At 47.6% G+C, this 18152-nt stretch overlaps 1 protein-coding gene across 1 annotated transcript; it reads left to right on the plus strand.

Moving 5' to 3' along the window:
* Positions 1-1384: 1384 nt before the first annotated feature.
* LOC130480368 (lysosomal acid glucosylceramidase-like) lies at positions 1385-17513 on the plus strand. Its single transcript, XM_056852861.1, has 10 exons — positions 1385-1467; positions 3854-4045; positions 5404-5553; positions 6860-6993; positions 8996-9168; positions 11882-12119; positions 13385-13609; positions 14467-14630; positions 16751-16867; positions 17378-17513. The coding sequence occupies exons 1-10, from the start codon at positions 1401-1403 to the stop codon at positions 17511-17513; spliced, it is 1596 nt and encodes a 531-aa protein (XP_056708839.1). The 5' UTR covers positions 1385-1400.
* The last annotated feature ends 639 nt before the right edge of the window (positions 17514-18152 follow it).

Raw genomic sequence — 18152 nt, forward strand, 5'->3', positions numbered from 1 at the left:
GTTAAACAGACAAAGTGAAGCACTGAAAGCACACTGTGTATGTACAGAAAATCCTTTTATCTATGTAATAATAATAATAACTAGCAATTCAACCCGACTCTCTGTAACATTTACAGAACATATGCAATTAGCAAGGCGGCTGTAGTGTGGAGGCAGGCAGCTCTCCAGAGCAAACATGAAAATCCGGAGTGCTTCACTTTGTCTGTTTAACTTCCTACTTAAGCACGAAGTACCTGGAGGTTGGCAACCCTAAGATGACCGGAGAGGTCAGGTTAGGGTTGCCAACCTCCAGGTGGTGGCAGGAGATCTCCTGTTATTACAACTGATCTCCCACCAACTTGAAGGTGCTATGGAACCAGGCTCAGGTGATCAAAAGGGGTGTAAGAAATGGCTGGCTTAATTTGTGAGCTGTTCTTGATCGAACCACATCCACTTAAACATGCGTTAAGGTGAAAGACTGGCAGCACGATGCACAATTTGTCTTATAATGCTACCGGAGCAAGATAAATCAATAATGAGCTGATGAAGCCATCAAAACTTCATCAATCCCCGCTCGATCTCACGTCCTCATTCCTGATTATTGCCTTGATTATCGCCTTGGTGAATCTACACCTGTTGGATTACGGTCCGTCATAATACCAGCCAGGTTTTGCATCCACCGCGGAGAGTTGATATGACCCTACTGGGGTACAAATAGACTTTGGAAATTGTGCAAAAAAATGCCTATGGACACAAGGGTGTTTAATATTGTCTATTGCTTTTGTATCTGTGATTTGATTTTTGTATCTGTGATTTGATATTGTATGAATTAATACATTGTATAGGAACTGCTGTTACCTTAGGATATCAGAAGCAGGTTATTAGGTTGATGCTAGTAGTTGGTGTATTTTAATAATAGAAGTAAAACATGGCATGAACGTTAATCCCCATGTTTCACTGATTTGTAAGTTTTATGTCTTCCCTTTTTTCTGAGGGATTAGACTATAGATAAAACAGAGCCATCGTGCCGACCATTATCTTCAGGTTACCTATTTTCGGCATAGGTATTTTTGGGTTGCTTAACCTCCAGGTGGTGGCTGGAGATCTCCTGCTATTACAACTGATCTCCAGCCGACAGAGATCAGTTCCCCTGGTGAAAATGGCCGCTTTGGCAATTGGACTCTATGGCATTGAAGTCCCTCCCCTCTCCAAACCCCACCCTCCTCAGGCTGTGCCCCCAAAACCTCCCACCGGTGGCGAAGAGGGACCTGGCAACCCTAATGACTATAGAAGTGTGAGAAGCTGTCGGGGAGATCAGATCCCATCCCTTTTTTCTTTTTCTCTTTTTCTTTCAGGTACCCAAAGCCGCTGACTCCCTTCTGGACTGCAAGATCCGTAGTAAGGTTTGCCAGGGCATTGCCATGTGGCAGGGGGAAGTTGGCGTCTTGGCTGGCATCCTGTTTTTCCAGTTGACAATTAACACGGCAGGTGAGGGTGTGAAATTGCTCGGCGGTAGCTCGACAGACTAAAGAAAGTACTTCCGAACACAACGCCTAATTCAAGTATGGAACTCCCCGCCACAAGATCTGTCAGTGACCACGGACTTTAGAAGGGGAAATGGACAAATTCATGGAGGGAGGGGGAGGTTTCTCAACACTGAACAACCATCAGGGTTAAAGGAAGCTTCCATATACAGTGGCAGTCTACCTTTGAACAGCAGGTGCTGGGGATAAACAGCGGGGAAGAGCTCTTGATCTCACTCCCCTGCTTATGGGTTCCTCCCACCCCCTTCCAAATCCAGCTGCCATGTTTAGAAATAAGTGGTTGAGCTGGATCAACTTTGTTGATAATCCATCAGGGCAATCCAAATAAAGAATTAGGGAAATGTGTTGCTGGACCAGTTTAGCAGTAACTATCAGACACAATAATGAAGCACTGAACCTCCCTGTCCAGAGGCAGCCCACCTTTGAAATCTCAGCTGGTCGGCAGGCAGCCAGGTGGATCGGTGGAGGTTTGCCTGCCACCACCTGGCACTTAGCAACCCTAAAAACAGAGCCAGGGGAAAACATAAACCCGGTCTTACTGTGTGCCCTGATCCTACGGTTGCCACCTCTAGACTGGGAAATACCTGGAGATTTTGGGGGGTGGAGCCTGAGGAGGGCGGGGTTTTGGGAGGAGAAGGACTTCAATGGGGTATAAATGCTACAGAGTCCACTTTCCAAAGCAGCCATTTTCTCCAGGTGAGCTGATCTGTCGCCTGAAAATCAGTTGGCAACCCTACCTGATCCTGATCTGAATCAGGGCCCCACATGCCTGGGAATGAAGTTCCATGCACAGAAGTCCCAGTCCGTGTCTGTCAACTGGACATGTGGAGGGATATGAAGACTTGGCCATGTGTGAATCATCCCTGATAGGTGACCAGGTTCAATAACTAGGTAAAAGAGGGCCACGGAATCTCATCCACAGGCCCCATCTTCTACACAGCCAAAGCTCTGCACAAACTTAAATTGCATATTGGTTCTTGTAGGTTATCCGGGCTGTGTGACCGTGGTCTTGGTATTTTCTTTCCTGACGTTTCGCCAGCAGCTGTGGCAGGCATCTTCAGAGGACTAACACTGAAGGTGCCTGCCACAGCTGCTGGCGAAACGTCAGGAAAGAAAATACCAAGACCACGGTCACACAGCCCGGATAACCTACAAGAACCAATGAACTCTGACCGTGAAAGCCTTCGACAATATTTTAAATTGCATAGTTAAACGTTACAGAATTCAAGGGTCCTTTCAATCAGTCGGATGGCATATTAGTTGGATGGCATCAAGATGAGCTAATACGCCCTCCGACTGATTGAAAAGACCCTCGAATCCTATAACGGGACAGGTATCAGTTCTAAGTCCATTTGGAAGATTTTTGCGACTGATGAAGCCCTAGTGGTGAAATGGGTGGATTATCGGAAGCCCGTATCGCTGTTGCTTTATCTTAGGCTGCAGCACGCTGACGTTTGTTCCTTCAGTAATTATATGGACCTTGTTGGTTACATACCTATCACCATTGCTGCAACCCAGACTGCATTATGCTGCTGACTGTTGCCTCAACAATTACATGGAGTGTGATGATTATATACCAGTATTTTGTATTGCCTAAGATTGTAGTACATGAATGTTTAAGATTGCAAAAAACACATAGATTTGAGACACATTCTTTACTGGAACATATTCTTTGTTACAATTGCACATTCATATATGTTTCGATACAGTCCTTTAAATATTATCCTTGGCGTTTAGCCATCAGTGCAGTACCTGGAGGTTGGCAACCCTACTCTGACCCCTGCAAATCTTATTTAGCAACTCCTCTGGCCCCTGAAATTTCACTAGGCCTAGCCCACAGACTTTTAAGCCTGTGGGCTAGAAACTTGCTTTAGTTGTTTGAAATATAAATGCTGTGAATGCCGTGTTGGGATGTGGCATTCTGCAGCTTTTACATGCAATGGACAGGGAGCCTTCTTAGGGTTACCAACCTCCAGGACATCTTCTGGGGTTACAACTGATCTCCAGGCAGTGATGTCAGTTCCCCTGGAGAAAATGGCTGCTTTGGAAAATGGACTGTATGGCACTGTACCCCCACTGAGCTCCCTCCTCTCCCCAAACCCTGCCCTCCCCAGGCTCCACCCCCAAATCTTCAAGAATTTCCCAACCTGGAGTTGGCAACCCTACTTGACTGGTAAATATTTCAAGGTGAAATTTGGGTGCTGAAACTATATTCCGGTCAAGACTCCCTGAGGCCTGAGTGAGAAAACCCATGCCTACCGAGGAGTCTGACTTGATATTTAGCTCAGCAAAAACTTTCCGCCTGACAAAAACATGCTTGCCTTTCCCAGGAGGCCGCCCTTGCTCTGCCAGGAACTTTGGGCATGGCTCCTTGGTGTGTGAATGTGGTGCCTCCTATTGTGACACATTAGAGCCTGTCTCCCTTCCTCCTTTGGGCTCTTTCGTCAAATATGAAAGCAACAAGGCTGGGAAGCGCATGGAGCGTAGCGAAGGGAGCATGAGTGACAAGCCTCAACAGACAGGTAGGTTGGTCTGCTGTTTAAGACTGTCTCCATTTAATCTTGCTCTGTCTCCATTTAGTCTTGCTCTGTCTCCATTTAGTCTTGCTCTGACTCCATTGTTTTGCTTTGTCTCCATTAAGTCTTGCTCTCTCTCCATTTAGTCTTGCTGTCTCCATTTGATCTTGCTTTGTCTCCATTTAGTCTTGCTCTGTTTCCATTGTCTTGCTCTGTCTTCATTAAGTCTTGTTCTGTCTCCATTGTCTTGCTCTGCCTCCATTAAGTCTTGCTCTGACTCCATTTAGTCTTTCTCTGTTTCCATTTAGTCTTGCTCTGTCTTCATTAAGTCTTGTTCTGTCTCCATTGTCTTGCTCTGCCTCCATTAAGTCTTGCTCTGACTCCATTTAGTCTTGCTCTGTTTCCATTGAATCTTGCTGTCTTCATTTAGTCTTGCTCTGCCTCCATTTAATCTTGTTCTGTCTCCATTTAGTCCTGTACAAAGCGAAAACTATGGCTCAGCTCCTATATGGCTCCTTTTCGGGCTCACCCTCCTCCTGTTATGCCCCATTGGAGAGAGTCCAATCCAAATTTCTGAGAGCGATCTTACAGGTTCCAAAATGTGTCTCAAATGCCTGGATCAGATTAGAAACTGGAATGATGAGGATGGAGGCCAGCGTCGGTATTATGTCCACTTATTTATGGCTAAAAGGAAATCTGAATTCTCAGGGCCTTTTCCCCCTGATATTTAGAGATATTTTCTAGTCAAAATGGCTACAGGCTGTTTTGAATTATGTTAGGAACTTAGGTTTATCCCCTCAAGCCCTCCTAAGGAGGGCTGCTCTGTTTCCATTTAGTCTTGCTCTGTCTTCATTAAGTCTTGTTCTGTCTCCATTGTCTTGCTCTGCCTCCATTAAGTCTTGCTCTGACTCCATTTAGTCTTGCTCTGTTTCCATTGAATCTTGCTGTCTTCATTTAGTCTTGCTCTGCCTCCATTTAGTCTTGTTCTGTCTCCATTTAGTCTTGTTCTGTCTCCATTTAGTCTTGCTCTTGTCTCCACGTTGTTCTTCTATGTCTCCATGCAAATCTCTATCTCTGGGCACTGAAGAATAACTGGTTTGGGAAAGGATTATTCAACGCAGATGGAGCCTAGAATGGCATTGGCATGACGTGCTGCAGTGTCACGGGGCTGGCACCTGCTCCAGATGTTATTCACTGTAGTTTAAGTTGTTATTGTCAGTATGTGCAAATGCAGGCCAAACATGCAAGCGTGTTGTATTCATTGCCTCGGGACTGCCCACTGAGATGGGACTGGGTTTGAAAAGACCTGGGGAGAAACCCCACGGGCGTCTTCTTCCTAACGTCGCTCCCTTTTCTTCCACCAGCCGGTCTCCAGCTGAAGCTCAAGACAACCCAGAAATATCAGAAAATCAAGGGCTTCGGAGGGGCTCTGACGGACTCCGCGGCTATCAATATACTGGCCCTGTCCCCGAAGGCTCAAACAAACCTGCTCAAATCTTACTTCTCGGAGCAAGGTAAGTGCCAAGGCTCTCTGGTGCTTCTGTTGTGACCCAATTATCCGTAGAGACCAATGAAGACAATAGGGAGGAGGTTGGGTTAAAGAACAGTTCTCTTATTTGGCCAAGCAATAGAACCAGGTGGATAGTCCCGATAAATGGAGCGGGGAGCCGCCCCACCGAACAAAGGGAAAGGAAAGTTTTTATACTTAAGATCAGAAGGAAGATATATTGCCTTACAAGGAAACAGGCCGTGTAACAAAAGAAACAGAATAGCCAATCTACAACTGGATGCACTATATCTATCAGTTAGCATAACCTGTAGTGAAGCCTGAAGGCGTTTCCTGGAAAACCGCTTTCTCCCGCTCGTGGGAGAAAGGAAGTGCATCCCACTTCAGATAAGAGAATCCCCACCTGTCAAACCAGGGATGCTTATCCTTGACATCCAATGGGCCCAGGGAAAGAAACGTGTGTTGGCACTCTTGCCCTCCTGGCGCCAACGTGTCTGTGTGTGTGTGTGTGTGTGTCTCGAAGAAGAGCTGGCCAAAATTAGGAAGCTTTGCCTGTTTAGCTGCTTTGGGCTGTTGATAAAGGCACCAGAGCCAAATGTGGGCAAGCTCATTGGGCTGCCCAGTAGGGTTTCCAGCCTCCAGGTACTAGCTGGAGATCTCCTGCTGTTATAACTGGTCTCCAGCCGATGGAGATCAGTTCCCCTGGAGAAAAGGGCCGCTTTGGCCACTGGACTCTATGGCCGTTTATGCTTGGTAATTAGCTGCGTGTCCCAGGCTGAAGTGCCCCGCATTAAAAAAAAAAAATCTTCATGCTGAACTATCATCCCAGCCGTCACTGCTAGGCGCATACGTGCTTTGCATTTCTTAAGAGCCCCTTTAACGCAACCTTTTGTATTTACTCCGCCCCGCACCGAAGCATTCACTGAAGGAAACATGGGAAATCACAGGCGCAGCTTAGCTATGCAAACAACCATTGCTAATGGCCATGCCAATGAAGGAACGAAGGAGCAGGCAAGTGGGAGGTGGAGTTTGTTTGACTTTCTCCTCTTGCATCAGGACAATGAATAGTCATTTTAAAGGTCAGATTTTTAAAAAGCATCTTTGAGCGAGCATCAAAATCGACCCTGCATAAATGGCATTGAAGTCCCTCCCCTCCCCAAACCCCGCCCACCTCAAGCTCCACCCCAAAAACCTCCCCCCAGTGGCAAAGAGGGACCTGGCAACCCTATGCAGCGCCCAGGTAGAAGGACCTGGAGCAAAGGACTTGTTTGCAAGTTCCCAATCCCTCTGTGTCTTCCTTGCCTCTCTCGTAGGGATTGAGTACAACTTGGTCCGTGTCCCCATGGCGAGCTGTGACTTCTCCGTGAGGCTGTATACGTACGACGACTTGGAAAATGATTTTGAGCTGAAAAACTTCAGTCTGACTGAGGAGGATACCAAAATGAAGGCAAGTGCTGCTTCTGACTCTAAAGATGGACATATAGCCCCCATCCCCGGTAACAGTCATTTGACCCATGACATGGGTGAAAACCAAGAAAATTGCAAAGGGTGGCTGTGTTACTCTGTCGCAGCGAAACAAAATAGAGAGCCAGCGTGGTGTAGTGGTTAGGAGTGGTGGACTCTAATCTGGAGAACCGGGTTTGATTCCCCACTCCTCCACATGAACAGCAGCCTCTAATTTCGTGAACCAAGTTGGTTTCCCCACTCTTACATATGAAACCAGCTGGAGGACCTTGGGCTAGTGACAGTTCTCTCTGAACTCTTTCAGCCCCACCTGCCTCACAAGATGTCTGTTGTGGGGAGAGGAAGGAAGGAGATTATAAGACGGTTTGATTCTCCTTTAAAAAAAAAAGGTAGAGAAAGTTGGCATATAAAAACCAACCTTCCTCTTTGTCCATTGGCATCTGAAAAAATAAAAACATTGATCTCCTTGTGAGCTTTCACAAGTCACAGCTCACTTCTTCAGATATGTGAAATGTAGAAACGTAGAGCTGGAAGGGACCTTAAAAGTAATCTAGTCCAACCCCCTGCACAACGCAGGAAATTCACAACTACCTCCCCCTCCAACTCCCCCAGTGTCCCCTGCTCTATGCCCAGAGGAAGGCAAAAAACCTCCAGGATCCCTAGCCAATCTGGCCTGGAGGAAAATTTCTTCCTGACCCCAAAGTGGCGATCAATCGGTATTTCCCTGGGCATGTAAGAAAGGACCACGAGAGCCAAGTACAGACACAACCCTTCCTGCCCTCCCTCTCATGATCTGCCTAAGTTCACAGAATCAGCCTTGGTGTCAGATGGCCATCTAGCCTCTGCTTAAAAACCTCCGAAGAAGGAGATCATATTAAGAAATCTTCTTAGGAACAGATTAGAAAGGAGGAATCTCTTGAGGCAGAGAGGTTTGAATGTGAATTCCGTCAAGAATCTTTCAAGTGTAGATTCTTCTCTGTGGAAGGGGAAAAGGAAGGAGCTGAGGTAGAAAGGTTGGGTGTGAATCAGCCTTCCAAGTGTAAATGCTCTGTTGTGGATGATGAGAGAGGTCAGAGGTTCGAACAGACAAGCAAAGCTAAGCAAAATAAGTAGGGTAAATAACAACTACTTGAAGGAGTAGTCGTCTAAAGTTTACATGAATATTAGCTGATATTAGTACAAGGTTATAGTAAGATGAAACATGTTAAGAACAGCCAATTAAAATGTCTAAAAAATGGGTCCTGAAGAGGTATTAGAGGTTATGCTGGCTAAGGAAATTCAAGTATTTGTGTAGGCCAGGATGACATGTAGAGTTTAATTTTTTGATGAGTTCTAATTCAGCACTTTCACGTTGCATATGCCCTTTGAAGTTTTTTTTCTTTTTATGGTAGTATGGTGACTTTCAGGTCTGTAATAGTTATGTCCAGGGAAATAAGAAATCACAATGTCCAGAAACCCATGGGGGGACTTTTTAAACCTCAGGGCTAGAAGCTTGTTTGACAGTTGGGATTCTCTACACGTTTTCACATGCACCTTAGGAACATTGCTTTAAAGATCAACCGGCATTTTCTTGGTTCATCGCTTGCACTGTACGTAATGTCAAAAGCTGTATGCTTAACACATTGTATTGAAGACTTGTACACACCCTTACTGTGAGAGTATAGCTTTTCCCTAAAGATGCCTGAAGGCTAAAATGCAATTTGAAATTCCCTTTCTTGTGGAATCATCTTGGCTGAAATTAAAAACAATGAGAACCCCACACAATTACTGCCATTAAAAATCATGGGAGATCTCCAAGGAATACGCAGGCCGTGACACAGATGCAGGGGGAATTCAGCCTGGAACGCTCTGCTAATTACCATGCAAAAATGGCCTCTAAGTCAGATGTGACTTGTTGGGGTGGGGTGGGGTGATCAAGGGTAGCAATACAGGCCAGATGACTGCACGAAAGTCCAGGCTAATGAGCAAGGCCCTTTGTTTCCCAGATCCCCATCCTTCAGCAGGCCCAGGCTGTGGCCCCAAAGCCCCTCTCCCTCTACGCCAGCCCCTGGACCTCCCCGGTCTGGATGAAAACCAACGGAGCCATGACGGGCCGTGGGACCCTGAAGGGGAAACCGGGGGACAAGTACCACAAGACCTGGGCCAATTATTTCATCAGGTAATGATGCTTAAAGTTGTTGCCGTGTTGTGCCAACCTTTGGCGACCCCCAGCGGGTTATTTCTGTACCCAGGAGAAGCTCCCCTTTTTGTGCCACCTGGAACCTAGAGTTGCCAGCTCAGATTCAGTAGGTAGAGCTTCGAAGTTAAGGGCAAGATTAATCTCTGTACTGAATGAGCAGGGGGATTTTAATAAGGAACTGGTTCGGATGGATAAGAATTGTACCTCCCTGTTCAGAGGCAGTCTACCTCTGAATGCCTATCGGTGCAGAACAGAGGATGGTTGTTTTCTTCATGGCCACCTATTCTCTCTAGGATCAGAGGAGCATGCCGAATATATTAGGTGCTGTGGAGCGCAGGCAGGATGGTGCTGCTGCAGTCGTCTTGTTTGGGGGCTTCCTAGAGGCTCCTGGTTGGCCACTGTGTGAATAGACTGCTGGACTCGATGGGCCTTGGTCTGATCCAGCATGGCTTTTCTTACGTTCTTATGAGTTGACATGTTCATGGAGGAGAGGGATATTCATGGCTACTACTCAAAATGAATACTAGTCATGATGCATACCTAGTATCTCCAGGATCAGAGGGGCATGCCTGTTATATTAGGTGCTGTGGAACACAGGCAGGATGGTGCTGCTGCTGTTGAAGTGCTCGATTGTCTGTAGAGTCCAATAAACAGACAACAAGGAGGAGGTTAAGATTGAAGCAGTCAGTTCTTTATTTAGTGAAATAATAGAGCCACGTGGGCTAACCGCAAATACAAAGCGGAGAGTCGCCACAAAGGAACAAAGAGATGGAAGGATCCTTTATACCTTACGATCGGGGCAGGTACATTGCCTTACAAGGAAACAGTTCACATAACAAAAAGACAAAAGAGCCAATACACAATTAGATACCTGAATACATTAATTAGCATAGCCTATAATGTGGCCCGAAGGCGTTCTCAGGAACGCGCTAGCGTTCGTAAGCGGGAAACAGAAACTAAATTCCTAACTACAGATAAGAGAATCCATTCGCTAACCCAAGGACGGCTGTGCTTAACATTGCCAAATGAAGATGCCTGCCACAGCTGCTGGCGAAACATCAGGAAAGAAAATACCAAGACCACGGTTACACAGCCTTCGACAATATATTCTATCAGGAAATGTTCAAATTTATTTATTTAAATGTCAATGGGCTTTATGAACAATGCAAAAGAAGAAAAATATTTTATAGAATACTTGGAGGTTTTTGAGGTGGAGCCTGAGGAGGGTGGGTTTTGGAGAAGGGAAGGACTTCAGTGCCATAGAGTCCAATTGCCAAAGCGGCCATTTTCTCCAGAGGAATTGATCTCTATCAGCTGGAGATCAGTTGTAATAGCGGGAGATCTCCAGCTACTACCTGGAGGTTGGCAACCCTATCCCAGATGGTGTAAGGCTTTGTGACAGAAGGACACCAGTAAATACAAATGGATTTTATGGAGATGAATGAGTAGGGTTGCCAGGTCCCTCTTCACCACCAGTGGGAGGTTTTTGGGGTGGAGCCTGAGGAGGGTGGGGTTTGGGGAAGGGAGGGACTTCAATGCCATAGAGTCCAATTACCCAAGCGGCCATTTTCTCTAGGTGAACTGATCTCAATCAGCAGGAGATCAGTTGTAATAGCAGGAGATCTCCAGCCACTACCTGAAGGTTGGCAACCCTACCTGCTGGGCGCATGTATGATCCTTAACTGGACTCTTTCAATATTCTGAGTGAAGTTCTTCTTCATATCAGAATGAGGTTCGCCTCTGATTATCTCCTTGAAAACAATTGCTGCCAATTTGAGCGGTTGTGTAGCCCTATCGTGGCATTTCTATTCATCTTTGTACTTAGTGACTTATTTTGCTTCAAGCCCTGCGTGGCATTTTTCATTTAATAATTTAGTTTATTATTCATTTTTGAGTGATACATTTTGGTTTAAGCCCTGCGTGGCCCGGGTGGAGCGAGGTTTTGGCTCCTGATACATTATATCCGCCCCTTGAGCCGAGTATTGCAACCTGTATGGACAATAGTCTTTGCCTTAAGCCCTGCGTGGCATCATCAAGGACCGAGGGAGAGGGCAAAAGGAAAATTCTTCCAACACTATGCACTTATTTTGTTAATATACTTATTGTGGTATGACTTAAATACACCAATATTCTGAATTTGTTTGAATAGTATTCTTTGGGATAATTCTCCTTTTCCTCTTTTTTACTTATGGGCTTTTATTAGAATGCCTGGTTCTATTTAAAAATCATTGGAGCCTCCGTGCTGTTGTTTTCTCCAGTACCACCTGAAGGTTTGCAGCCCGCCTACCCTGGTGCCCATGGGTATGATGTTAGGGATCTCTGCCCTTGAATATTAGATGTGGGAAGAAAGAAAGGTGAGGGCTGTTGCCTTCATACCATACTGGGGGGGGGGGCTTTCCCAAAATATCTTATGTTTCCTCATTCTTCATAACGCCCACACTGAGCTCCGTGACCCATCCATAGGGTTGCCAGTTGCCAGGTCCGTCTTCGCCACTGGCGGGAGGTTTTTGGGGAGGAGCCTGAGGAGGGTGGGGTTTGTTGAGGGGAGGGACTTCAATGCCATAGAGTCCAATTGCCAAAGTGGCCGTTTTCTCCAGATGAACTGATCTCTATCGGCTGGAGATCAGTTGTAATAGCGGGAGATCTCTAGCTAGCACCTGGAGGTTGGCATCCACCCTTTCCCTGCTTACAGGTTCTTAGACGAATATGCCAAGTATAACCTGACCTTCTGGGCGGTGACGGCCGGGAACGAGCCGACGGCTGGAGACATCATCTTCTACCCGTTCCAGTGCCTGGGCTTCTCCCCGGAGCACCAGCGGGACTTCATCGCCCAAGACTTGGGCCCGGCCTTGGCCAACAGCTCTTACAAGGGCATCGAGCTCATCATTCTCGACGACCAGCGAGTCATGCTGCCTTACTGGGCCAAAGTGGTGAGTGCGCTGACCCCCAGCAGAACCCCAGCGTCACGGGTTAGGTTTCGAAAGGGATAAAGAGGAGGGTATATGACAGCCGGTGTGGTGTGGTGGTTAAGAGCGGTGGACTCTAATCTGGTGAACCGGGTTTGATTCCCCACTCCTACGCATGAAGGCTGCCGACTGACCTTGGGCTACTCACAGTTCTCTCTGAACTCTCTCAGCCCCACCTACCTCACAAGGTGTCAGTTGTGGGGAAAGGAAGGGAAGGAGATTTTAAAAAGGTAGAGAAAGTCGGCATATAAAAACCAACTCTTCTTCTTCTCCTTCTTCATATGCTCATGGAGAGCATATTCTGTCCCCTTATCTCTAGGGTTGCCAGGTCACCATTGGCAGGAGGTTTTTGGGGTGAAGCCTGAGGAGGACAGGGTTTGGGGAGGGGAGGGACTTCAATGCCATAGAGTCCAATTGCCAAAGCAGCCCTTTTCTCCAGGTCAACTGTTCTGTATTGGCTGGAGATCAGTTGTAATAGCAGGAGATCTCCAGCTAGTACCTGGAGGTTGGCAACCCTACTTATCCCACATGTGTAAAGTAATTTATTTATTTAAATATATTAATGTATTTAAGGCCTACTGCAGCCTTATGGTTTCCCTGCGCTGAATCAGTTGTTCCCATTTCCATTTGCCTCATGAGGTCTAGAAACATGCCGGTTTAAAAGACAAACATGGAAGACTGTTAGAGTAATGGGAGTGTAGTAATTTCATATGGTTTCATACTGCCAACTGGAGGGAGGGTTGGCGGGTGGGGACATAGGGGGGTGCATGACAATGACTGCGTTGCTACATCCAGGGAAAACCAGGAAGTGATGTAGGGAAGCTCTAGGAATCGCTGGAAACTCTATGGTAAAATCATAATGTTTCTGTTGATTCCTAGAACTACTCTACGTTACTTACGAGTTTCCCCCCAGAAGTGATGTAGGGACACAGGCCGATGTCACCTTTAAAAAAAACACTTGTATCCCATCACTGCTCTGAGCAGTGGCTCGCAACTAGGGATGCCGGCGGGAGGCCTGGCAGACTTACCGTTTCCCTAAGTAATTAGATTCACAAAACAATCCCATTCAGACTTACTCTAGTCTAAACTCTTTGACTTCGATGGGCTTAGACTGGAGTAGCTGTGTTTTGCACTATTAAGCTGTTTATGCTCCTGGCCCTGAGCAATTTTCCAAAAATAAAGGACGTATTGGCCAGCAGCTGTAATGTCGGCACTCCACTTGTTTCTAGGTTCTCAAAGACCCCGAGGCCTCCCGCTATGTTAATGGGATTGGCATCCACTGGTATTTGGATTTCCTGGCCCCCATCGACTTGACGCTGTCCATCACCCACCATCTCTTCCCCGAGTACTACCTCATCTCCACTGAAGCCTCCACCGGTTCCTACTTTTGGGAGCCTCGCGTGGTTCTTGGGGGCTGGGACCGTGGCAGCAAGTACAGCCACAGTATTCTCGCGGTAAGTTTTGCACAGCTGGGGAATAAGTTGACCTTGACCCTGGGGCCATGCCTTTCTTTGGGGCTTGGAGAATTGACGGGGTCTTTATAAAAACCAGGTGGAGAGATAAGTAAACTTGGGCAGAAGACTCCAATCCTCAGCATCTGAGAAAGCCTGCAGTCTTGTTAATACTGCAAATTGTAATTGCTTGTACAACTGTCACCAGGGTTGCCAACTCATGGCTGGGAAATTCCTGGTGATTTGGGAGTGGAGCCCGGGAAGCAAGGTGTTGGGAAGGGGAGGGAACTCAGCAGAACGTTGTCGCCGTAGACTCCACCCTCTGATGCTGCTGTCTCCTCCAGAGGAGCTGATGCCTAATATGGAGCCTTTTCGTATTCATCTGAACGTATTTATTATGGCTAGGGTTGCTAGGTTCCTCTTCACCACCAGTGGGAGGTTTTTGGGGTGGAGCCTGAGGAGGGCAGGGTTTGGGGAGGGGAGGGACTTCAATGCCGTAGAGTCCAACTGCCAAAGCGGCCATTTTCTCCAGGGGATCTGATCTCTATCGGCTGGAGATCAGTTGTAATAGCAGGAGATCTCCAGCTAGTGCCTGGAGGTTGGCAACCCTAGCTGGGAAATACCTGGAGATTTGGGAGGTGGAGCCCAAGGAGGCCGGGGGTTGAGGAGGGGAGGGACTTCAATGCCATAGAGTCCAATTGCCCAAGCGGCCATTTTCTCCAGGGGATCTGATCCCTATTGGCAGGAGATCAGTTGTAATAGCAGGAGATCTCCCCCTAGTACCTGGAAGTTGGCAACCCTCATTGTGGCACACCAACAAAGTGTGGGACTGGCTGCCACACGGTCTCTGTATCTTGCAGAACCTCAACAACTACGTCACGGGCTGGACCGACTGGAACCTGGTGCTGGACATGGAAGGGGGCCCCAACTGGAGCAGGAACTATGTGGACAGCCCGATCATCGTCGACGCAGCCAACGACGTCTTCTACAAGCAGCCCATGTTCTACCACATGGGCCATTTCAGGTGAGAGACCCGAGACCCTTTTGCTCTCTGGAAACAACCAGGTAGGGCTTTGGGGCAAGAGTCTGGGGCCTCGGCCTGCCTGGCTCTGCAGGAAGGCTCCCAGTAGGGCTGCCACAAGAGACAGGCATGCCCAGATGCCATCCCTCCCCATCCTTATTCCTCTGCTTCCTCTCCCCTGGTGCTAATTGGTCCAGAGTCCTAAGTCATATAATTACCACTGTTGTCTGGGAAAGCCAGGTCCTGCCTGAGCACGACACGTCCCCTGTGGTCAGTTAAGATTGCTTGAGCCCCACCCACTTGCTAGGGGCTCGCAGATAGGGTTGCCAACCTCCAGGTAATAGCTGGAGATCTCCTGCTATTACAACTGATCTCCAGCCAATAGAGATCAGTTCACCTGGAGAAATTGGCCACATGGCAATTGGCCTCTATGGCATTGAAGTCCCTCCCCAAATCCTGCCTTCTGCAGGCCCCGCCCCCAAAACCTCCTGCTGGTGGTGAAGAGGGACCTGGAAACCCTACTCACAGACCCAAATTGTTCCAGGTCAAGCTGTGTCTCTACCAGGCCTCAGCAAGGATCTTGTGTTTCTCACTCTCTATAGGCGCTAATATCTTAGCCTACGAGGGCCGGATATAACATAAATATCACTTGGTCGGGCTGTGGGGGGTGGCTGCCTTGCGGGCCGGATAAGAGCTCTCAAGGGGCCGGATCCAGCCCGTGGGCCACATGTTTGACACCCCTGCCTTAGCACATCCCACCCATTGGTGGTAGAAAGTGCTGTCAAGTCGCAGCAAACATATGGTGACCCTGTAGGGTTTTCCTCCTTCCTGGATCTGAATTGCCCCTTCTCCCATGCCCTGCATATCCAAACTCACTGCTTGCACTCCTTGTATGCAGAGACAGAGGGAATAAGCTTGCCCAATCTTTCTCCAAGCCAGCAAAGCAAAGATTTAGAGAGCCAGTGTGGTGTAGTGGTTAAGAGCGGTGGTTAGGAGTGGTGGACTCTAATCTGGAGAACCGGGTTCGATTCCCCACTCCTCCACATGAAGCCAGCTGGTTGAACTAAGGCTAGTCACAGTTCTCTCTGAACTCTCTCAGCCCCACCTACCTTACAAGGTGTCTGTTGTGGGGAGAGGAAGGGAAGGCGATTACAAGCCAGTTTGATTCTCCTTAAAAGGTAGAGAAAAACGGCATATAAAAAGCATCTCCTCTTCTTCGGATTCTTCCTCATTGAGTAGAATATCTCCCCACTGTCAACGGAGGCGGTTGTTTTCGGGGATGAAGCAAAATCTCAAATGCCCAAATTCCCAGCATATGAACAAAAACAACACCAGGTGAAAGAATGGAACAATATGTAATGAACTAGACAAGAAACATACAAGAAATACTACAATATATAACAATCTATACAGTGTCTAAGCACACATATTCACCCTAAGCTTGATGATTTGAATCTAATATGGCAAGAGGCTTAAATGTCCTATGAAAAAATTAAATACTATGCACAGACTCTTCTGAGATTGAACGACTGATGAAGCCTTTGGCAGAAACGGACTCCTAATTTGTATCTGGAGCGACCTTCTTTGATCTTTGACCTTCCCTGGAGGTTTTTAAGCAGAGGCTAGATGGCCATCTGCCAGCGATGCTGATTCTATGAACTTAGGAAGTTCATGAGAGGGAGGGCATCTTGGCCATCTTCTGGGCATGGAGTATGGGTCATTGGGGTGTGTGTGTGTGGGAGGTAGTTTGGAATTTCCTGCATTGTGCAGGGGGTTGGACTAGATGACCCTGGTGATCCCTTCCAACTCTATGATTCTATGATCTCTTTTGGACCTTTCTGATCCATTTTTTATCATTGTTCAGCATCCACACTTACCTGACCACCAGTATTCTTCACATCGTGCTAGATTTCTCTGTCTTATTTACCTCCACGTGAGGTTGGACTGTAATATTTATCTTTATGTGTGCTTAGACGCTATATAGATTGTTATACACTGTAGTCTTTCTCGTATGTTTCTTGTCCAGTTCATTATAAATTCCTAGCATAGCAAAACGAAACAACAACCCACACTTGTGGTTGCGGGATATGCTCCTTAACTGACTCGCCGTTCTGTTCATACAGTAAGTTCCTCCCAGAGGGGACCCAGCGCATCAGCATCCAGAACAGCAAATGGACCAGCTTGGAGTCCTCGGCTTTCCTGCGCCCGGACGGTTCGGCGGCTGTCGTGGTCTTGAACAGGTGAGCATACAGCATTAAGAATGGGCAGAGAAGCCGCTGAAACTTGGCTCAAGGTAACCACCCCGTAAAAATAGTCTGCCTAGTAAACATTGGGATGTGACGTCACCCCATGGGTCAGTAATGGCCCGGTGCTTGCACAGGGGACTACCTTTACCTTTAATATGGGAAGCAGTGAGTGACACACACCGAGAGGGAGCATGGTGTAGTGGTTAAGAGCGGTGGTTTGGAGTGGTGGACTCAGATCTGGAGAACCGGGTTTGATTCCCCCACTCCTCCACATGAGCGGCGGAGGCTAATCTGGCAGACCGGATTTGTTTCTCCACTCCTCCACATGAAGCCAGCTGGGTGACTTTGGGCTAGTCACAGCTCTCTTAGAGCCTCACCTACCTCACAGGATGTCTGTTGCGGGGAGGGGAAGGGAAGGTGATTGTAAGCTGGTTTGATTCTTCCTTAAGTGGTAGAGAAAGACAGCATATAAAAACCATCTCTTCTTCCTCTTCTTCTTCCCAGGTCCCCCAAGGACGTGCCTTTTGGAATCTCCGATCCCGGCGTGGGCTACATCCAGGCAGTGGCGACCGCGGATTCCATCCAGACCTATCTGTGGAAACGGCCCACAGGCGGCACGGAGCAGCCCGGCTCCAGATAATCGGGGCGCCGAAATGCTTCGTTCCCTTGAGAAGGCTTAACGCTGCTGGGTAGATTGGGAATCGGGGTCCTGCTGAGGGGTCTGCACAGAAAGGCCTGCATGAACCAGGACGAGACCCTCGAGAAGGGGTGCCCGCCACCCCCCAATGCCACCCTAACCAGGATTAGCACAGTAAATATTCTCAGGGCGCCCTGCCTCCCCTGTCTGCTTGCTTCCGGTTAGTTGACACTAATCTCTCAGCGTTCCTTGTGTCCTCCTCATCGGCTCAGGGTCTCCTCCTTTTCTCATATGTTTTCATAGAATAAACCATTTTTTTTTCTAGAAACCCATTTGTTCTCTGGCTTTTCTTTGGCATCCCGCCTGGGGTGGAAGGGAGGGCAGGGCGCCAAGCCCCAAGTCCCACTGACCGCTGCAACTAGAAGCCATGGAGAAATTTTTAAAAAGAAACATTTGGCCCATTACGATGCTGACCATAGAATCACAGGGTTGGAAGGGACCACCAGAGTCATGACAACCCCCTGCACAAGGCAGGAAATTGACAACTGTTAGAAAATTCTTCCTAATGTCTAGACAGAAACTATTTCGATTTAATTTCAACCTGTTGGTTCTGGTCTGACCTTCTGGAGCAACAGAAAACAG

The sequence above is a fragment of the Euleptes europaea genome, chromosome 7 (genome assembly GCF_029931775.1).
Source record: "Euleptes europaea isolate rEulEur1 chromosome 7, rEulEur1.hap1, whole genome shotgun sequence".
Taxonomy (NCBI): Eukaryota; Metazoa; Chordata; class Lepidosauria; order Squamata; family Sphaerodactylidae; genus Euleptes; species Euleptes europaea.